Source organism: Ictalurus punctatus, chromosome 2, assembly GCF_001660625.3.
Source record: "Ictalurus punctatus breed USDA103 chromosome 2, Coco_2.0, whole genome shotgun sequence".
NCBI classification, from domain to species: domain Eukaryota; kingdom Metazoa; phylum Chordata; class Actinopteri; order Siluriformes; family Ictaluridae; genus Ictalurus; species Ictalurus punctatus.
In genome coordinates, this window is record NC_030417.2 from 28,250,877 (window position 1) to 28,269,330 (window position 18,454).

The following is an 18,454-nucleotide window of genomic DNA, read 5'->3' on the forward strand; positions in this document are numbered from 1 at the left end:
GTACATCTTTGTGCAGGTTGAATGGTGAGTTGTGAAATGCCAGTATCTCCACTGGTTATGGCTTGTATATTTTGCAGATAAAGATCATGCTGCTTCCTCTGAAGATTCCTAATCAACTGGGCCAGGAATGCTCATCTGTCTCCACTGTCATTGCAAGACATTGCTGCTGCTGACTAAGCATTTGGCAGCTGAGGTGTTGACTTTCAGCATTGAACTGTTTTATTGTGATGGGCTCTTGAAATGGAACTATTTAAAATTTGCACATTCTTAGCTTACAGTCTTCTGGAGTTAAATGTATTATTATTATTATTATTATTATTATTATTATTATTATTATTATTATTATTATTATTATTTTATTTTCTGTAATTGTGATTAAAAAATGTAACAGTTTAATATTTTACGTTTAAAATACTCGAGAGTAATTAAAACTACTCTGATATAATTATACTAAACAATTACCATTACATGTACTTGAGCCATGTACTCAAGTACTAAATGACACATAGCTGGTTACTTTCTTTTTTACTCCCCCCCCCCCCCCCCCCCCCCTTTTTTTTTTTTTTTTTTTTTTTTTTTTTTAAAGCAAGACTTCACTGACTGTGTACTTGGCCTCAGCAGTACTCTTCACCCTGTGAGTGCAGTGTTGCAGTGTCTTGGGATGAAGAATAAAGTTGTCTGGTGCCATTCACTTCAAAGGAAATGTGCTGGTCTGCAGGATCAAAGCCTGAGCTCAGGTATGTATTCCATAATCCTACAGGCATATGCAGTCCCAGGAGCTCCAGGTTGTTTTCAATGTTCCTTCGCTTGAACTTGAACTGGATCATGGTTTTGGTGTAGTGGTTGAGGGCAGTGACGGCTGAGGCCATGCAGGTAGCAAAGGAGGCCCAGGCCAAACTGGAGGAGTGGGAGAATGTACAAAATCACCATTTATTAAATGGTCTGGAGTTATATAATTTCAAGGTTTAATGTTAGCCGAATAATAAAAAGGGGGTACCACATAAGTGATAAGCCTATATTTATAAAGGCTTATTCCAACAGGAGTCAACTCTAATAATGACTGCTTTTGCAAATTTTGATGTCAGGACAACATAAGACTTTTAATCAGTTTGTGTGTGTGTGTGTGTGTGTGTGTGTGTGTGTGTGTGTGTGTGTGTGTGTGTGTGTGTAATAACATTTTGTTGACTCAGTATCACTATTTCCAATGCCACACAAGCTGTACCATATTGAATTTGGTTATCCTTCTTTCCCAGGCACCATGCAAGCTGAGCAGGGACTCTTAAAATTAAATAAATAAATAAAAAGAAGATAGACTACCAATCAACCACATTCAAACTGAGGTTGACCAGAAGGCTTGTGGTGACTGCCAAAATGTATTAATCTTTCCAAGTGTACTTTGTCTGGCTCATTTAAGAGGCAGCATGACAGTTTTAAACAGCTAATTAATGTTTCAGATTCAGGGATCCAAACCCCCAACCCCAGAGGTGTGAGGCAAATGTGCTAACCACTAAAAAAAATCTTGTATGTATAATTCAGTTCTTTTGTGTAATAACTGTCACTGGTAAAACTTCCTTATACCCCAGGCCATGTTGATTTTACCACCAGGTAGTGAGTTTCAGAGACACTGTAGATCAAAAGTCACAAATTTATGGCTTGCAGGTTGGGACAAGCCAAATTAGAAAATACACTACTTATTCCACTAGGGGGCAAAATAGAGCAATGAACTCAGCTACCTGCAAAATGTGTTCTGGTGTCATATCTCTTTTCAAACGTACTATTTTAAGGGTTTCGCAGTAACGGGAGTGAATACTTATGCAATCACAACTTGTACATGTTTTATTGGAACAATTTAATGGGATATATATATATATATATATATATATATATATATATATATATATATATATATATATATATATATATATATATATATATATATATATTTTTGTAGATTTCTGAAGAATTAAGAGGACTTAAGATGTAAGACGCCACGCAACACCGCCAGCAGCCAGCAGAGGGCGGCAGCAGCGCGCAGTGAGAGCACTTGTCTAGAATTCTCCAGGCTAATGAACCCGGATTACCTACACCTGCCAGGCTGGATACTTAAAGCCAGCGTTTGCCACAGCTTTTCGTCGCGCCTTTGTAGAGGCGTGACTGGTTGGGCCGGGCCTGAGGTAAGGGCAAATTAAAAATAAATAAATAAAATAATAATATTAAAAAAAAAAAAACCTTCATGATAATAAGAGTTATGAAAGGAACAGAAAAGACTATTATGGCGAGTTAAGATTTGGCCAGGAAGGAGAAAATAACCCTAGTCAAAGATACAAGACAAAGAGAAAGCTAAAAATGTAACCATTTGTTTTCTAAGTTGTGGGAGTCAGAGGTGTAACCTGGCTTTTCTTGGCTGTAGCCAGACGATTTTTTATTTTGCTTCGAATAATTCTCCACTTAGAGTGGTTTGGCACTATGTAACTGAATGTCAGTAAAAGATGGCAGTGTTGTAATTTTATATCTTCAGTGAATGGAGGTGAGACAGACAGGGTTTACAGGAAAATACATGGAAATAATTGTCTTATTAGCTGACTGCTCTAAATTCTGACAAACGCCAGCTAACACAATCAGTGTGAGGGGAAAATTCTTATAAATGCTGAGGAGAACAAGGTGTGTAAATCTCTATACGAGTTCCTAGTTATGTGAATGTGATATGTGCCGAGCATAATGACAGTTAACGTACTTGACGTGGCACTGTAGCAGCTAAACCCATACAATGATGACTTGGGTGTGCCTCCACTTTGGCATTTGACACCAAACTAACCTAGTTAGAAAAGTTTGTCTGGTAATTCTATGAACACCTCAGGCAAGTTTTGATAAATCCAACTTTTTCTGATCATGTCATACATTGACTAAGTTACCACAGGGTCCATAAAATAAAACTCTGCTGCTAGCTGAACCGAGGGTCAAATGCATGGAAACAGTTTATTTGGAAGTATGTTTTTAAATGTTTTTCTGATGGAGAAGATTCCGGGCTCAGTGTCGAATGATTAACTGTCCAGCTAAAGCCTGTAGTAGGAGCCTATTCCCAATTTTAAATTTTGTCCTGGCTTAGTAAAAAAAAGATTAATTTTTGGTGTCTCTTGTTTGGTTTTTCCTGCCTCTGTGTGATAGCAATGCCTGTCCCACCTGTAGCCAGTCAAAGTGGTACAGTGCATCCCTCCAAAGTGTGTAAAATGCTTGTTTTGAGTCCTGCTTGAAGCTGTTTTCCCCAAAGTGCCTCAATCATGCCCAAACCCTGTCTTTTTAACCTTTATTTCTCACCCACATATAAAATTAATGCCCTCAACTAATATTGGCACCCTTGGTAAAAAAAAAAAAAAAAAAAAAGAGCAAAGAAGGCTGTGAAAAATCTTTTTTTTTTTTTTTTTTTTTTTTTTTTTAAATAACCTTTTTGTTCAAAAAATTCATGGATGTCAAACAATTGCAAAAACAACATTGGTTTATCCAATATATATGTTAAATATAGGTGTGCAGCAATTATTGGCACCCTTTTAGTCAGTACTTTGTGCCACCTCCCTTTGCCAAGATGACAGCTCTGAGTCTTCTTCTATAAAGCCTGATGAGGTTGGAGAATACATGGCAAGGGATCTGAGACCATTCCTCCATACAGAATCTCTCCAGATCCTGCAAATTTCAAGGTCCACTCCGGTGGACTCTCCTGTTCAATTAACCTTGCAGGTTTTCTATGGGTTTCAAGTCAGGGGACTGGGATGGCATGGCAGGACCTTGATTTCGTGGTCAGTAAACCATTTTTGTGCTGATACTGATGTATGTTTTGGATCATTGTCCTGCTGGAAGATCCAACCACGGCCCATTTTAAGCTTTCTGGCAGAGGCAGTCAGGTTTTCATTTAATGCCTTTCATTTAATCAGTTCATGTTGCCATGTATTCTAAGAAAATGTCCAGGTCCTCTGGCAGAAAAACAGCCCCAAAACATTAGAGCCACCACCATATTTAACCGAGGTACTTTTCCATATGGCTACCTCCCTGCTGTGCTAAAACCACCTCTGGTGTTTATTGCTAAAAAGCTCTATTTTGGTTTCACCTGACCATAGAACCCGATCCCATTTGAAGTTCCAGTAGTGTCTGGCAAACTGAAGATGGTTGAGTTTGTTTTTGGATGAGACTTGATTATTGCCCTGATGGTGGAAATGGGGTTTTTGCAATGCTTTTATCCACTGTAAGTTGAGTGTTCTTATATAAATCAGCCTGGGAAATATCCTAAAACATTGTCAACAAACATCTATGTCACATGATTCAGGTGTTAGGTTAACTTGACTTCAAATTTGACAAAAGCAGGTAACATTTGTTTATATGTACCTTTTTATAAATGTTTATGCATGTTTACCTCCGTTGTCATAAATGATTTGTGTTAGTGTAGCCCTGTGAACATTGCCTTAAGTAATGTGACTTTTATAACTTTTTTTTTTTTTTTTTTTTTTTTTAACATTATTTGTTGGTTTGGATTTGCTTGACTTTGGTTGTTTTTTTAATGCCCACAAAGCAATTATCAATTTGAATTTAGAGTCATGCATACATTCAAAAATATAAAAATTATGAACCAGCATCCTTCTCATAAACAGATTTTACTCACAGATAGGACCAGCTGTAGTCCCAGGTTTTGGGTTTCCAGTTCTCTGGACCCATAAGGACTGCAAGCTGAAAGGCTGTGGTGAACATCATATGTGCTACCATGCCTATAAGACCTGTCAAACAAAAACACAGGCAATGTACTGCAGTGTTTACGGTGATCATAGTGCACACCACAAGGGTGCAGTGTTGTTCAGTGTTAAAGAAAAACTTGTCTCTAACAGTGTAAAATGAGTATTTGATTTGATTAAGATTCAATTGTTTCATTTAGCAATGATACAAATTATAGTGAGTGGGAGAAAATGTAGATCTCTGCTAAAACCACTGCCCCCACTCTGATCTGATTACATCCCAAACAATGAAATCCCTGCATCTTTAGCTCAGACAGCAGGTTTAGACCAAAATTGCTCCCTGATTTAAAGCTTTCTTCATGTGAACTTCATGCCTCAACACCTTGTTTAATTATGTGCTTTTATGTAAAATATATTTATTCTCCATTTTGTCATGCATTGGTTTAATGAACATCTTTTTAAAAATCCATATCCATAGCTGTGCTGCTCATTCTGTGCTGCATCAGTAGGTGCTCAGTGTTAGTCAGGCTAACAGGCTAGCATGTGGAGCAGCTGGACCAGGGGGCATTGCGTAATCCTCTCCCTTTAGTTCCAGTCAGAGGATCTCCTGCCTGCCATGTGAGCAGTGCTTTAGCCTCTGTGACTGTCTGTGTTAAAGTTGCAGTAAAACTCCAGCCAGGCTTAAGCCCCGGCCCTGTTTTTTTTTTTTACGGTGCTTGATGAAATGGAATATGATCAGCGATGCTTCAGGGCTGACACATGCCGGATGGCTGTTTTTATTTATTTATTTATTTATTTATTTATTTATATATATTTTTTAGAAATTCTACTGGAAATAAACTTTAGAAATAAACTGGAACAAGTAATTAAAGTAGCTGAGGAGAAACACTTCAGTAGAACTCCTTTATTTTAATGGGGGATATTAGTTAATATCTCTAATAATTAAATCATATAGGTTTTTGAGCGATATTGAGTGAGATTTATGGAATTTATTTGTTTGATATTTATCCCCAGAAGATGTCACAACATTTATATCAGAAATAGTCAAATAATCTGTAAATAATTTATTAATTAAATGAGAGTTAACGTGCAATGTATGGATAGTCAACCCCCCCCCCCCCCCAATTCTTTTACTGACATGTTACTGCTACAATTACTCCTTTATTTTTGTAACAATTACATAATTGACATGTGACTAAGTAAATGTGCTACCATAATATGCAAAGTAGTACAGATATGGTGTGTGAGCCTTTTTGTTTATAATTAGTATCTCTGCTCCAATTACAGAATTCTCCTTTTGCTTACTTTGGTGTGTGGGATCTAAACCTTTCTTGAGGAGCCTCCTGTTTGGTATTGTTGGGGCTTGAGCCTAGAAAACTCTCATCTATGACAGGATGTTGAGGAGAAATGTCATGAGACAAAGCTGATCGGTGATTTAAGAGCTGCCAATTGGGTTGGTTGCTTACTCTGGTGTATGCAGTGGTGCTATGTTAATACTCAAGTATGTGACTCGTTTTTATTTACTCTTAGTGTGGGCTGATACCTGAAAGTGCAGTGAACAGGGCTGCAAAAGCATTCAGCTTGAGTCGGTTCATTGTATTACAGCAGTGACACATCTCCACTGCCATGAGTGAGACTCCAATAAACAGCAAAGTGATGTACAAACATTCACCAATAATACACAGCCATAACACTCCTGGAAGAGAGAGAATGGAAATTTGATGATTTCAGCAATGTAACAGTAGCCTTTTACAGATGATCATAGCCTTCTTCAGCTTGCTTGCTTTTACTTTAGATTATTTTTTGTTGTAATTATTAGTACAAAACCTGAACTGGATATCTGAAAACCATTCCAGGTGTACCAAACCATTTAAAGTACATAACGTTGTTTTGATTTAACCAAGAAAAGTAGATTGGAGGAAAAGGATCGTATGAATTTTATAGTGAAAACTGAAGTTCACCAAAAAAATACTTGCATTGCCTTTTTTGAAATACTAAAATATATTTTTAGGCATAGATTATAAGTTTTGACATTGACAGCAGTTCTATTGACAATTCTATCCCCATAGTGACAAAAGTTATACAGGCTTTTTAGATTGTATAATTACACACAGGAGAAGTGGTCTGCATAAACTGAGGATCTTAATTTAAAAAAAAAAAAAAAAAAATTATAGTTAGGATATAATTGCTGTATGTACAGGGCAACAGAGTTTCTAGCACTAGATCTAGCTGCTGTTTACACGACTGAAATAATAGTGGCAAGAAAGCATTCACAAGTCGTAATAAAATTTAATGAATGTAATTCTCCAAAGTATATGCATTATATACAAAAATAATATTTTTTAGAGGAACCAATAAGTAGGTAGGGAAGTTCAGTTCCCCTTAAATCCTGGTTTGTAATAAAATTATATATTTGCACTATTATTTGAAATAAGTGACACCTGTTACTCACTCACCTCTTTCATGATTGGGTGAAATCTCTAAAAACGCTCTACAGGTAAATCCTGTAAACAAAGAAAAATTTTGTTCAGAATATAATATTATAAACACTTCAAAATAAAATGCATCATATTGTCAGTTTTCACAGTATCTTCATTTCACAGTGTACTCTCTACACCAACTAAAACTGTACAAGAACTTTGACCTAAGATCTCATACTTACCTAATAGATCAACAGCCTGTTCACATGTGAACCAAATGCCTGTGTGGAATTTTTTCAGTATGAACTTTTCCTCTCCAGTCTCGTAAATGTACTGCACCAGATGTGTGTTGTTCGCATCAGAGCTATTGAAGTGGATGCAGTAGTTCTGCTTGACTTTTTCTGGGCCTGTGCACAAGGGCTTCACTATCTTCCTGGTCCCAGAACACCAGTAGCTGGTTGTTACAGCAGACACGGCCAAAGTGAAGGCCAAGCAGTTTAAGGTGAAGGCCAGTGTGGCTCTTGGACCGTTTTGAAGTTTCATGGCTTCTTTCTGGCTTGAGTCAATTAATCTCATATGTCCTTTGACTGAATGATTCCTCTCTTCAAACATGTGTGTCTTTGTAGATGCATTTTAGATGAGACATTCAGCATAGCAAGTATTTTGCAGAGCCAAAGCATCAGCATCTTTTTTCAAACTCTCTCATCCTCTTTGTGAGCTCTTTTATTCTGCATATAGTTCTCCCTTTTTGTATCCACCCACCCTTCTGTTAAAATCACTTACTGTTCACGGCAAAAAAAAAGTACATGTAAGCACTCAGGTTATATCATGTTCTATCTAAAGCCATAGTATATTTCAGCACAGTGATATAAAAGATTATCAGTCAGATTACTCCCCAATCTGGTGCATGGCTCTTCCTAGCATTCAGCTTGGGACTTGTGCATTCTGTGCCATTCTTTGAATTATTGAATTTTTAATAGGATGTAGTGACAAAGATAAAAAAAGAAATTAGATAATTCTGTTAATCATTAAGTAAAGACTAATATGTGCATATAGTACAGTGCCTGTAGAAAATCATACCATGTCAAAATCCTTACCTTTTGTCACATTATACCCTGGAAATTAAAATAAATTAAATCTAACTTTTGCCAGCTGTATTTACACATTATATAAATTTTAAAAAATTCTGAACAATCATTAAAATTTAATTAGTGAAATACCTGGTTTGGATAAGTGATCAGCTCCTTAGAGTAACTATTATAAACGTGCTCAGGTACAACCAGTCACTTCCCAGATCATACACCATGCTAATTGCTCCCCACCTGACATCAACTGCAGTGGTTTTGTTTACTTCATAAGAAAACCGGCTGTTCCGTGATGATTCCATTGCTAGTAGTGCATGGCAACACAAGGAATACACCATGGTTGGAAAGGTGCTTTCAGCAGGACTCTGGGACAAAGTTAGGAGAAGGATATAAAATGATATATATATTTCACTTTATTTAAAGAATTACCACGGAATAGGGTGCCTAATTTAGTGTAGAAATATTCATCCAAGTGTTAAAATTATGTATAAGTACTGTATAGTATGAAATATTACGTAAATAGCATTTATTTAATTAGAGCAAGCACTGGGATTTTGCCTTTCTGGACAAGGTCATGCAATCAACTGGTCCACCTTTTGCACAAGCAACATCATTTCACCCTATCAGATGTCTGGTCAGACTGCATTGTTTAAATCCCCCAATGCCAGAAGCAATTTATCTCTAAGGTTCTCAGTTTGTTATGGTTATTCAAAATAAAATAAAAATAATAAATCAAAAGTGCTGTGGCGTAAACCATTTCAACCATTCTAATGACATAAGACATACATATTATGGTTACTTTTGGGCCTTCTTTTACATTTCCAGTTTACTAGTCAAACTATGCCATTACATTCATGGTTCTTCGATTGTTACTCACATAACTACATATGTTTCCTATTAGTTTCAGTGTAAAGCAGATTAAACTAATTAATGAACAAAGCCTTTTATGGGGTTTTGGTGTAAACAGCAATAACGGACACATTTTTGTACCCATAGAAGGTGTACAAGTAAAACCTCAATTCCAAAAAAGTTGTGACACTGTGTAAAATGTAAATAAAAACAGAATGCACTGATTTGCAAATCTCATAAACCCACGTTATTCACAATAGAACATAGAAAACATACCAAATGTTTAAACTGATGAAATGTACCATTTTAATGAAAAAAATAAGGTAATTTTGAATTTGATTGCTGCAACACATCTCAAAAATCGTTGGGATGGGGGCAACAAAAGGCTGGAAAAGTAAGTGTTACTAAAAAGAAACAGCTGGAGGTTAATTGGCAACAGATCTGTAACATTATTGGGTATAAAAAGGGTATTTTAGAGAGGCAGAGTCTTTCAGAAGTAAAGATGGGATGGAATCTGGATGGAAGCATATGTTGCTCTAAAACCTGTATATACCTTTCAGCATTGATGGTGCCTTTCCAGATGTGTAAGCTGCCCATTCCATAGGTACTAATACACCCCCATACCATCAGACATGCAGGCTTTTGAACTGAATGCTGGTAAAAAGCCTGATGGTCCCTCTCCTCTTTAGTCCTCTTTAGTTTAGAGGATGCAGCATTCATGGTTTCCAAAAAGAATTTCAAATTTCGATTCATCTGACCACAGAACAGATTTCCACTTCGCTTCAGTCCATTTTAAATGAGCTTTGGCCCAGAGAAGACAGTGGTGTTTCTGGCTCATGTTCACATATAGCTTCTTTGCATGATCGAGCTTTAATCAGCATTTGTGGAGAGCACGATGAACTCTGTTCACAAACAGTGAATTCTGGAGGTGTTTGTGAGCCCATGCAGTGATTTCCATTACAGAATCGTACCTGTTTTAATGCAGTGCTGCCTGAGGTCCCGAAGATCATTGGTATGCAATATTGATTTTCACCTTTGTCCCTTGCACATAGAGATTATATTATCTATATATAATATAGATATAATAATATTATGTAGATGATGAGATATTCATAGTCTTTGCAATTTTACATTTGATGAACATTATTCTGAAAATGTTACACAAATTATAGATGCAGTTTTTTGCAGATTGGTGAACTTCTGCCCACCTTTACTTCTGAAAGACTCTGCCTCTCTAACATACTCTTTTTATACCAAATCATCTTACTGACCTGTTGCCAAGTAACCTCCAGCTGTTTCTTTTTAGTAACACTTACTTTTCCAGCCTTTTGTTGCTCCATCCCAACATTTTTGAGACGTGTTTCGGCCATCAAATTCAAAATTAACAAATTTTTTCTTAAAATGTTATATTTACTCAGTTGAAACATTTGATGTATTCTATTCTCTATTATGAATAACATGTGTTTAGCGACCGACGTTTAGCAGTTCCAACTCGGCGTGGCGCTAGGTCCCTTTCCAAAACCTTCACACTAACTGTTCCTCAGTGGTGGAATGCACTTCCAATATCAATCCGGACTGCAGAATCTCTCACCATCTTCAAAAAACAACTAAAGACCCACCTCTTCAATGAACACCTAACAAACTCAATAAAAAAAAAAAAATAAAAAAAAATTGCACTTACACCTCTACTCTACACTTTGCTTCTTCTGGAATTCAATTAATGGATCTCGTATGGTAGCACTTATTGTATTGTTATCTGCATGATATCGCTTTGCTTGTATCTTTCTCATTTGTAAGTTGCTTTGGATAAAAGCGTCTGCTAAGTGAATAAATGTAAAATGTAATGTAAATGTGTTCATGAGATTTGCAAATCATTGCATTCTGTTTTTATGTACATTTATTTACATTTTACACAGTGTCCCAACTTTTTTGTAATTGGGGTTGTAGAATGTGGGATTCTTTTCCATTATTATTGCCTTAGTTTATTTTGCACTTAACATTCTGTTACTTGAATCCAATTACAGATCATTTATATTTTTCTAGCCTTGCTTAACTTTTCTGTCCACTGTGACTATAAACCAGACCTGGATTATAATTAGGGCTAGGCCCCCTTGGAGGGCTTGGAGGGGGCCCCTGCTTGCTGTTGCTTACAAACAAAGAGTCACATAGTGTCTACATACTGACATTTATCTGCTTTCCATGCATCCAACATTAAAAAATAATAATAATTTCAAGCATTCTGCAAAATATTTTTCCAAATATGGATATAGCCCTGCTTCAATTTGCCTGTTGCCAGTGCATCTTTTCTAACAGCCTTTAATAAATCAGTGCTATAACGCAGGTTAACACCAACGCATACTGTATGGCTTAACACAATCTCAAGAATGTAATTACAGGGAAATCATTGCTTCACAGATTAGACAAATGAAATGAAACACACGGGACTGCTGTAACTCTAACCCCAACTAAAACCAAAATAGTGGGAATAACTGTGGAGCTGAACGATGGTAACTAACAGAAACAATGGCTTCATAAGATGGCTTCAGTTATGAGTCCAATTATGAACTATATGCACCAGTGTTGAAAATTAGTTGGGTAATACTGGGGAAAAAGCTGATGATACACTGTGGTAAACAATTGCTCTGCCATTTAAGATGTCAGAGTTGTCTGACGTAGCTAAGTAATCTGTCAGAGAGCCTGCCTGGGTATAAAAACAGATATCCATAATCCCATCAAGCACGTAGCTGAGTTGGAGTTGTCAGGTAGAGCAAGCCAAGAAGATTTACACATAGAGCTAGTTGGGTATTCAGCCAGAACCACCAGAGCTGATACTAGAAAGCAAAAGCAGGAGAAAGAGAAAGTGGTGATTTAAGTTTAAAATACAACATGGGAAACAGCAAGAGCAGCGCTTTGTCCAAGGAGATTCTGGAGGATCTAAAAATGAACACCAAATACAGTGAGGCTGAGCTCAGTGCCTGGTACACCACCTTCCTGAAAGAGTGTCCTAGTGGGCGCATTACTAAAGAGCAGTTTGAGGGCATCTATGCAAGCTTCTTTCCTGACGCTGACCCCACCGCGTATGCACGACATGTTTTCCGTAGCTTTGACCTCAATGCTGATGGCATGCTGGACTTTAAGGAGTACATAATTGCACTGCATTTAACCTCCTCAGGCAAAACTATGCACAAGCTCGAGTGGGCTTTTGCTCTGTATGATGTTGATGGCAATGGAACCATCAGCATAAATGAAGTTCAGGAGATTGTAAAGGTGTGTATGTGTGTACATAGTATAGATGTATCTTGCTTTAGTCTAAGCTGACTACAGTGTATAAATATATTTTACCTTATACATTTACTATTACTTTTACTATTCATTTTGGCTACATTTTTGAATGATCGTATAATGGATTATGCCTCTTACACACTTAAGTCTTTAGCATCTAGGTTGAGTTAATGCATCTATGAATTAATTTATTTCGAATAATAGTTGTGTTCGTTCTTGATTCTGCCTGAATCTAGGCAATTTTCAATATGATTCCTGTTGAAGACCAGACAAAACTTCCAGAGGATGAGAACACACCAGAAAAGAGAGCAGACAAAATATGGAGCTTTTTCCAAAAGAAAGAAAATGGTAATTACAATTTGTATGGCCAAATAAAAAAATATATTGTAGGACTGAATGACACCAAAAATAATTATTACATTATGGTAAATTTTATATATCTATTTTTTGTCACTGTGGGAGAAGCATTAAACACTGTTAACAAGTTTACAACAAAGTGTTTCACATTCAAAAAAATTTCAAGAAGACCTTTCAAACGACTTGAGAGGGATATTGTTTTGGGGAATATTAGCAAGAAACGAAAATATCATGTTCTCACAATGTCTCAATGGCTTTGCAGATAAGATCGCAGAGGGCGAGTTCATTCAGGGAGTGATGGACAACAAAGACATTTTGAGGTTGATACAGTTTGATGAGCCAAAGAAGATACAGGACAAACTGAAGGAGAAGAAACCATAACTTTCACACCGCTTTCTCCTAAGACTGTACTCTGCTTATTTCCTGTTTACACAGCTAAACTCCTATGCCACTCCGGCACTCCTTTGCTCAAGAGGACCATCTGCGTGTGTATGTGTATTGTCTAATTTAATACCGCAGAGCCATGACCAACCATCTGTATTCCTATTGCACAACTATACAAGCTCCTTTGAACAATTGTATGACAATGCATGTTCTCTACTTTCAATTCAGATACATTATGTAAGCATCTATCATGCAATTATTTGCTTTATTTGTTTATAATAACAAGAATTTGGGGTAAAGTTAAGGTAATGAGAATGCAATTAGGCTCAGGTTAGCAATCCCTCTCGCATAATCAATCCTCTTAAAATCTGAAGGTCAATCCAGGCAAACTCTCATGAGCCACTGGTAGTTTTAATTTTGCCAGTTAATTTGTATTTGTTTGAATCTTTTTCTATTGACAAAAACAAAACACTTTTTAATCGTATTGAGTCGATTGGTTTTTTTGCTAATTTTAATTGATGAAAAACTAAAATTTTAGCCAACTACAACTAAGTAGTGTAGCCAATAAATACGGTTGGGTTTTTTTCAGTTTCTCCCATATTTTTTCCCCTCAAATGTAGTTTTTAGGTTTTCCAAAAGGTATATGGATTAATTCTCATTTCATCTTGAAAGGAATACTGGATTGTATTCATGCACCAATCAGAAGAGCCATTTACAGAGCAGTGTGCATGACCACATCTTCTCTTGTCTGCCCACTAACCAAGTGTATCAATTTATTTCCATGTTCAAACACATGGTGGGAGGTTTCTGGTGATGATGGTGGTGGTGTTGGAGTGGGGATTACCTTTTGTCAAATCAACCATTACTGACATTTTCATCTTGTTTTTATTTGTTGAGGAAAATGTCCTCACATTTCATCTTAGATTTTGAATACAATGGAAGATTTAGATTTACTTATGGCTTCTTTTTCATCAGGGACACACAGGGACACAAATGTTAGTTATTCTGTCAACAAAAGTAACACTGCTCTTTGGCTCTCTTCTGGATCTGCATTCACAAGGCGGTGGTATGGATTTGGGTGGACACATTAGGCACCATCTCTTGTATCTCAAACATTTAACTCAAACCTCAGCTGTTTAATAGTAGACATGAGATATATATCTAAATAGATATATTATCTTGCTTTTTACTTCAGTTGGCTCTGTTTCCCGGGTGTATATGTATATGTGTTCGGCAAAATGTTCTAGGCTTTATAGACTTAAGAAACTCACTATATAAATGCAAGACAGTCTTACGGTTACTGTCAGTTACAGTCTACAGTTATTCAGTCACCTGACTTTTGTTTTTGCCTTTAGCGAATATGTTACATGTTTCAGCTACAGCTGTCAGTCATTTCTTATTGATCATGGTTACAATCAGTTATTGCTAAAATGAAGGCTTTGATCCTGTGCATATTTTACCTTTAAGTCAGTTAATAATACACTGTTCAGGTATGCTGCATAAAGACGGTCTAGAATTTTCCATGCTTTGAAATGGGCCAGTGCTCTGTCTAGTTACTTAGAATTTTTTTTTTTTTTTTTTTTTTATGAACTAATTCATTTTGGTATCAGAAATAGCTCATTATACTGTTGTGTAACAGCTGTACAGTGGAAACCTTGCATTACAGGTGCAACTTTCTTTTCTTTTCTCTGTCGAATCCTTGGCATGTTGCTGCTCTGCTTTCCCAAAGCTTTGGGAATGGTGAGATACACCGTGGGCTTACTTCGTTCTTTGGATTAGGCTAATGCATGGCCTGGTTTCAAGGGTGGAATGTTGAGCTGCTGGAGCTGATTGGACATGGTGGAGTTGTAGGAGGACGGCTACGTTTCATCTGCTTAAAGGGATCAGTCCTTTCCAATCACAATGGCTGGGTTATTAAGGTGATGTGAGGTAATAACAAGAGTTTGACAAAGATGCTATGATCCTGTTCTTGTTGTTATGGAAAATAAAATGTAGTTGAAATACATTATTGTTATTATTTCTTTATTTTGGTGATTTTATGGGCATATTAAACAGAAACATGATGATTTCCTTAAACAAGTTGTATTAATGGGGACCATTAATTTGAAAGCAAATAAATCAACAATTACAGCATCATATAAAAAGCATCTAGTTACACACACACACATGTACATTTAATGGTACATTTTTTTTTTTTTTAAACACACTGAATGCACAATGTTTGTATGTATTTGAGTTATGCCACATGTAATACAGAAATAGACAATGCTAGACATGCAAAACTGCGTAACGTTAAAACAACTACACCCAATGTTAAGCAAGAGAGGAATGGTAATTGGTAGAAAATGAACTTACTTTTAAAAAAAAGAAAAGCTTCTGTGTACTACCTGAAAATGCCTGAGCATGTGCCCCATTTGATTTATTTAAACAACCCCAAACACTGTTCAAACTTGTAGTTCTTTTGTTACTTTCATGAGGTGACACATCAATATTTACATCAACCCCATTCAATCCCATTCTGCTCAGAGTCCCTGCATGGATTTATATCTACACATACATTTACAGTAAGACATTAACACAGAACAACAATGAATGTAGTAAACACATGCAGCTGCTTTCCTGTTGACTACTTAATAGACTTATTCCAGTATTTATCACAATTTCTAAGTGTAATAATGTCCATCATATATCATTTAACTTAATATTACGTAAGTTATTATTACATGGCCCTCAATATATATAAACACACTTGATAAATGCTTAATAAAAAGATTTTAAAAAATGAATTTAGAAACAGCAGAAAGGTTTTAAAATGGCTTTTCTGTTATTCAAATCCTATGTGTTACATATCCAAGTTTTCCCCAGTTTTCATTGGGCCTCATTAATCAATCTTTTAGTAAAGTTGTGTGTAAGGGTTTTTGTAGGACATACCATACTAAAAATTCCCACCAGATTTATAAACATTTTGGTAATGCAGATTTTCTTTGTACTAGAAGTGTATATGATGAGAAATACCAATCAGCAATAAGTGACCTGGTTGAAAACAACAACATGATATACTGCGTAGTGAAAGCGCACCTAAATGAGGTGTGCACAAAATTTTGTAAATAATGTAGCTCAACCATTGCAGTGTGTGTGTCTGTTACAACAGACTCACACTAACTCTTCCTCATTTTATAGACTGCTATTACGTTTATCTTATATTGGATGACTAGTCTTGTTTGTCTTAAGTTATGGATTTATTTTGGATTGCTTTCTTTCAAATAACCCATCAGTTTATACTATTTGAAGCCAATCCCTCCAGGTTTACATACATAAATTTATACGAACTCATCAGCTCTTGTAGGACATGAATGTTTTTTCCCCCAAACTAAATTGCTCCTGTGAACGATTTACAAATAAATATGTTCATATCCAGCATGATAAATGAGGCCTGCTGTGTGAAAATGATGAGAAAATTAGTATTCAATACATTTTGCTAATGTAATATATAAATGGTTTCAAGCCTACAGTGTTCAGCTGCCTACCACAAATGGGTCTTTATATAAAAATGTTTAACCAAGGTTCAATATGTGAACAATTCCACATTAATTCACCATTGCACAAGAATTTGGGTAGTATTTTGCTTATGATATTTGCAGACACCAAAAAAAGGAACACAACACACACATATTTACACCCATGTACAGACGGAAAACATATCATGAACATTCCAAGACATAACTTTAGGCACTAAAAGGTGTACATGATGCACTCTTAGATGATTTAGAAACCTTAAGGACTCTGCTGTTGTCCTTCTGGGTGACTCCTTAAAATCCTATGTGGTTCCTTATCAGAGTAGTAGAAAAGAACCCTTAATTATACAACAAAGCCTTAAAGAAAATTTTATTCTAAGAGTGTACATAATACAAATGATCAGGTCACATTTACTGTCACATATATTGTACATTACAGTACATTTACATGTACTGTAATATATATGTGACAAATAAAGGCTTCTTCTTTATTTAAATTAAAGCAGTTTGTACACTCTAAAATTTATCCTTAATACCAGCTCTAGTAACTTCTCCAGCTGAGCTTGAAAGCAGAATGAAATTGATGTTGTACAGAGTTGATTATGTTCTGCATAAAGAGGTTTCTTGGCTTCGCTTTAGGAAAGGTTACATGATTGGGTTTACGAATGTAGTGTTGCAGACACATACTCTATGAACACAGTCAATGGCCTGAATTTTTTTTTTTTACATAAATATTATTCTGTAGATGAAATAGAACTATTAATCACCGCCTTTGTTTTTTGTTTTTTTAAAGAACTACATGCTTCTTTGCAAAACAAGTCTGCAAAAATATTTTTAAAAAATATCCGTACCTAGCTAATGCATTTTGTTCAGGCCTTTTTTTTTTTTTTTTGTCAAGAAGAGTTCATGTAGTAGATTTAGGTGGGTATTAATACTGTATAATAAAACTTTAATTGTAGTTGTCATTGCAATAAATTGTGTATTTTTTTTTTTTTTTTTTACTACATTACAGATTTAACAACGTAACTATACAATGACACTATAATAGAATATTATTCTGCACAAGTTCTACAAATGAGATCATGCTGGTTACTTAGGTTAAAACTGCTGCCTTTTTCAAACTGCAGCTAGTTTTTCCTGTAGAAAGCATTTTTGAACACGATAAACAACTGAGTTCTTTTTAAAACCATTATTTGACAGAAATAATGGTCTGATTCATGCATGCATCCATAATGTTGCCATATTTAGCCATTTGTATGTGCTTCTATTAGCAACATGAATGTTGCCTGAATGGAGTTAACTGTAATTTATTTGAAAAGATTTCACTGCTTGCATTGTGTATATGCATATGTACCTTGATCAACTTGTTGATGTGGTAAAATAAGGCTGGTGGATTTATACTCATGCAAAACAAAGTGCTGAGTAGATTAATGTATGCTGCCTATAAATTGTTTGATATTAATGATATCACCACTCTTTATAACTTTGTAATTTGTATGCCCATGGAAAGATATCGAACGATACAAATGCTGGCTTGAGTGGGACAATGCTGTATGGCTTTGGCCGAGAACATGAAGTGTTGTACAGACAGACAGGCAGACTTGAATAGTTTGGGTGAAGTGTGTAATGTGTTTGTGTGTGTGTGTGTGTGTGTGTGTGTGTGTGGATGTGGTTGTCTTCTATTATAAGGTTAATGTCCTCTAAATGTCCATGTCCACAGGTCTCAGATCCCCTGTCTTGTGCTCCCGCACCCACAGCTCTCTGTCTTTGGCTGGATCCACACTCTGAAGAAGCTGGTCCACCGGCTCCAGGGTCTACAACACACAAGTCAGACATTACTCTAGTGA

At 36.1% G+C, this 18,454-nt stretch overlaps 3 protein-coding genes across 6 annotated transcripts in view; 1 reads left to right on the forward strand and 2 right to left on the reverse strand.

Annotated features, from left to right (window-relative positions):
* Positions 1-720: 720 nt before the first annotated feature.
* On the reverse strand, positions 721-7,678 carry LOC108275002 (germ cell-specific gene 1-like protein). The gene is made up of 6 exons (XM_053677039.1): positions 7,378-7,678; positions 7,172-7,219; positions 6,259-6,411; positions 4,649-4,760; positions 769-897; positions 721-727 (listed from the first exon to the last, which is right to left on the reverse strand). The coding sequence occupies exons 1-6, from the start codon at positions 7,676-7,678 to the stop codon at positions 721-723; spliced, it is 750 nt and encodes a 249-aa protein (XP_053533014.1).
* A 4,128-nt stretch (positions 7,679-11,806) lies between these two features.
* rcvrna (recoverin a) lies at positions 11,807-14,769 on the forward strand. Its single transcript, XM_017461597.3, has 3 exons — positions 11,807-12,336; positions 12,588-12,699; positions 12,971-14,769. Exons 1-3 carry the CDS (start codon positions 11,956-11,958, stop codon positions 13,087-13,089), a joined length of 612 nt encoding a protein of 203 aa, XP_017317086.1. The 5' UTR covers positions 11,807-11,955; the 3' UTR covers positions 13,090-14,769.
* Positions 14,770-14,839: 70 nt separating this feature from the next.
* gas7a (growth arrest-specific 7a) overlaps positions 14,840-18,454 on the reverse strand; it is a 44,649-nt gene continuing 41,034 nt past the window's right edge. For all 4 annotated transcript variants that reach the window (XM_017461555.3, XM_047149646.2, XM_017461583.3 and 1 more), the window contains one exon: positions 14,840-18,421. In XM_017461555.3, the coding sequence (XP_017317044.2) occupies positions 18,308-18,421 (114 nt within the window). In that variant the 3' untranslated portion in view covers positions 14,840-18,307. The remainder of the gene's footprint in view (positions 18,422-18,454) is intronic.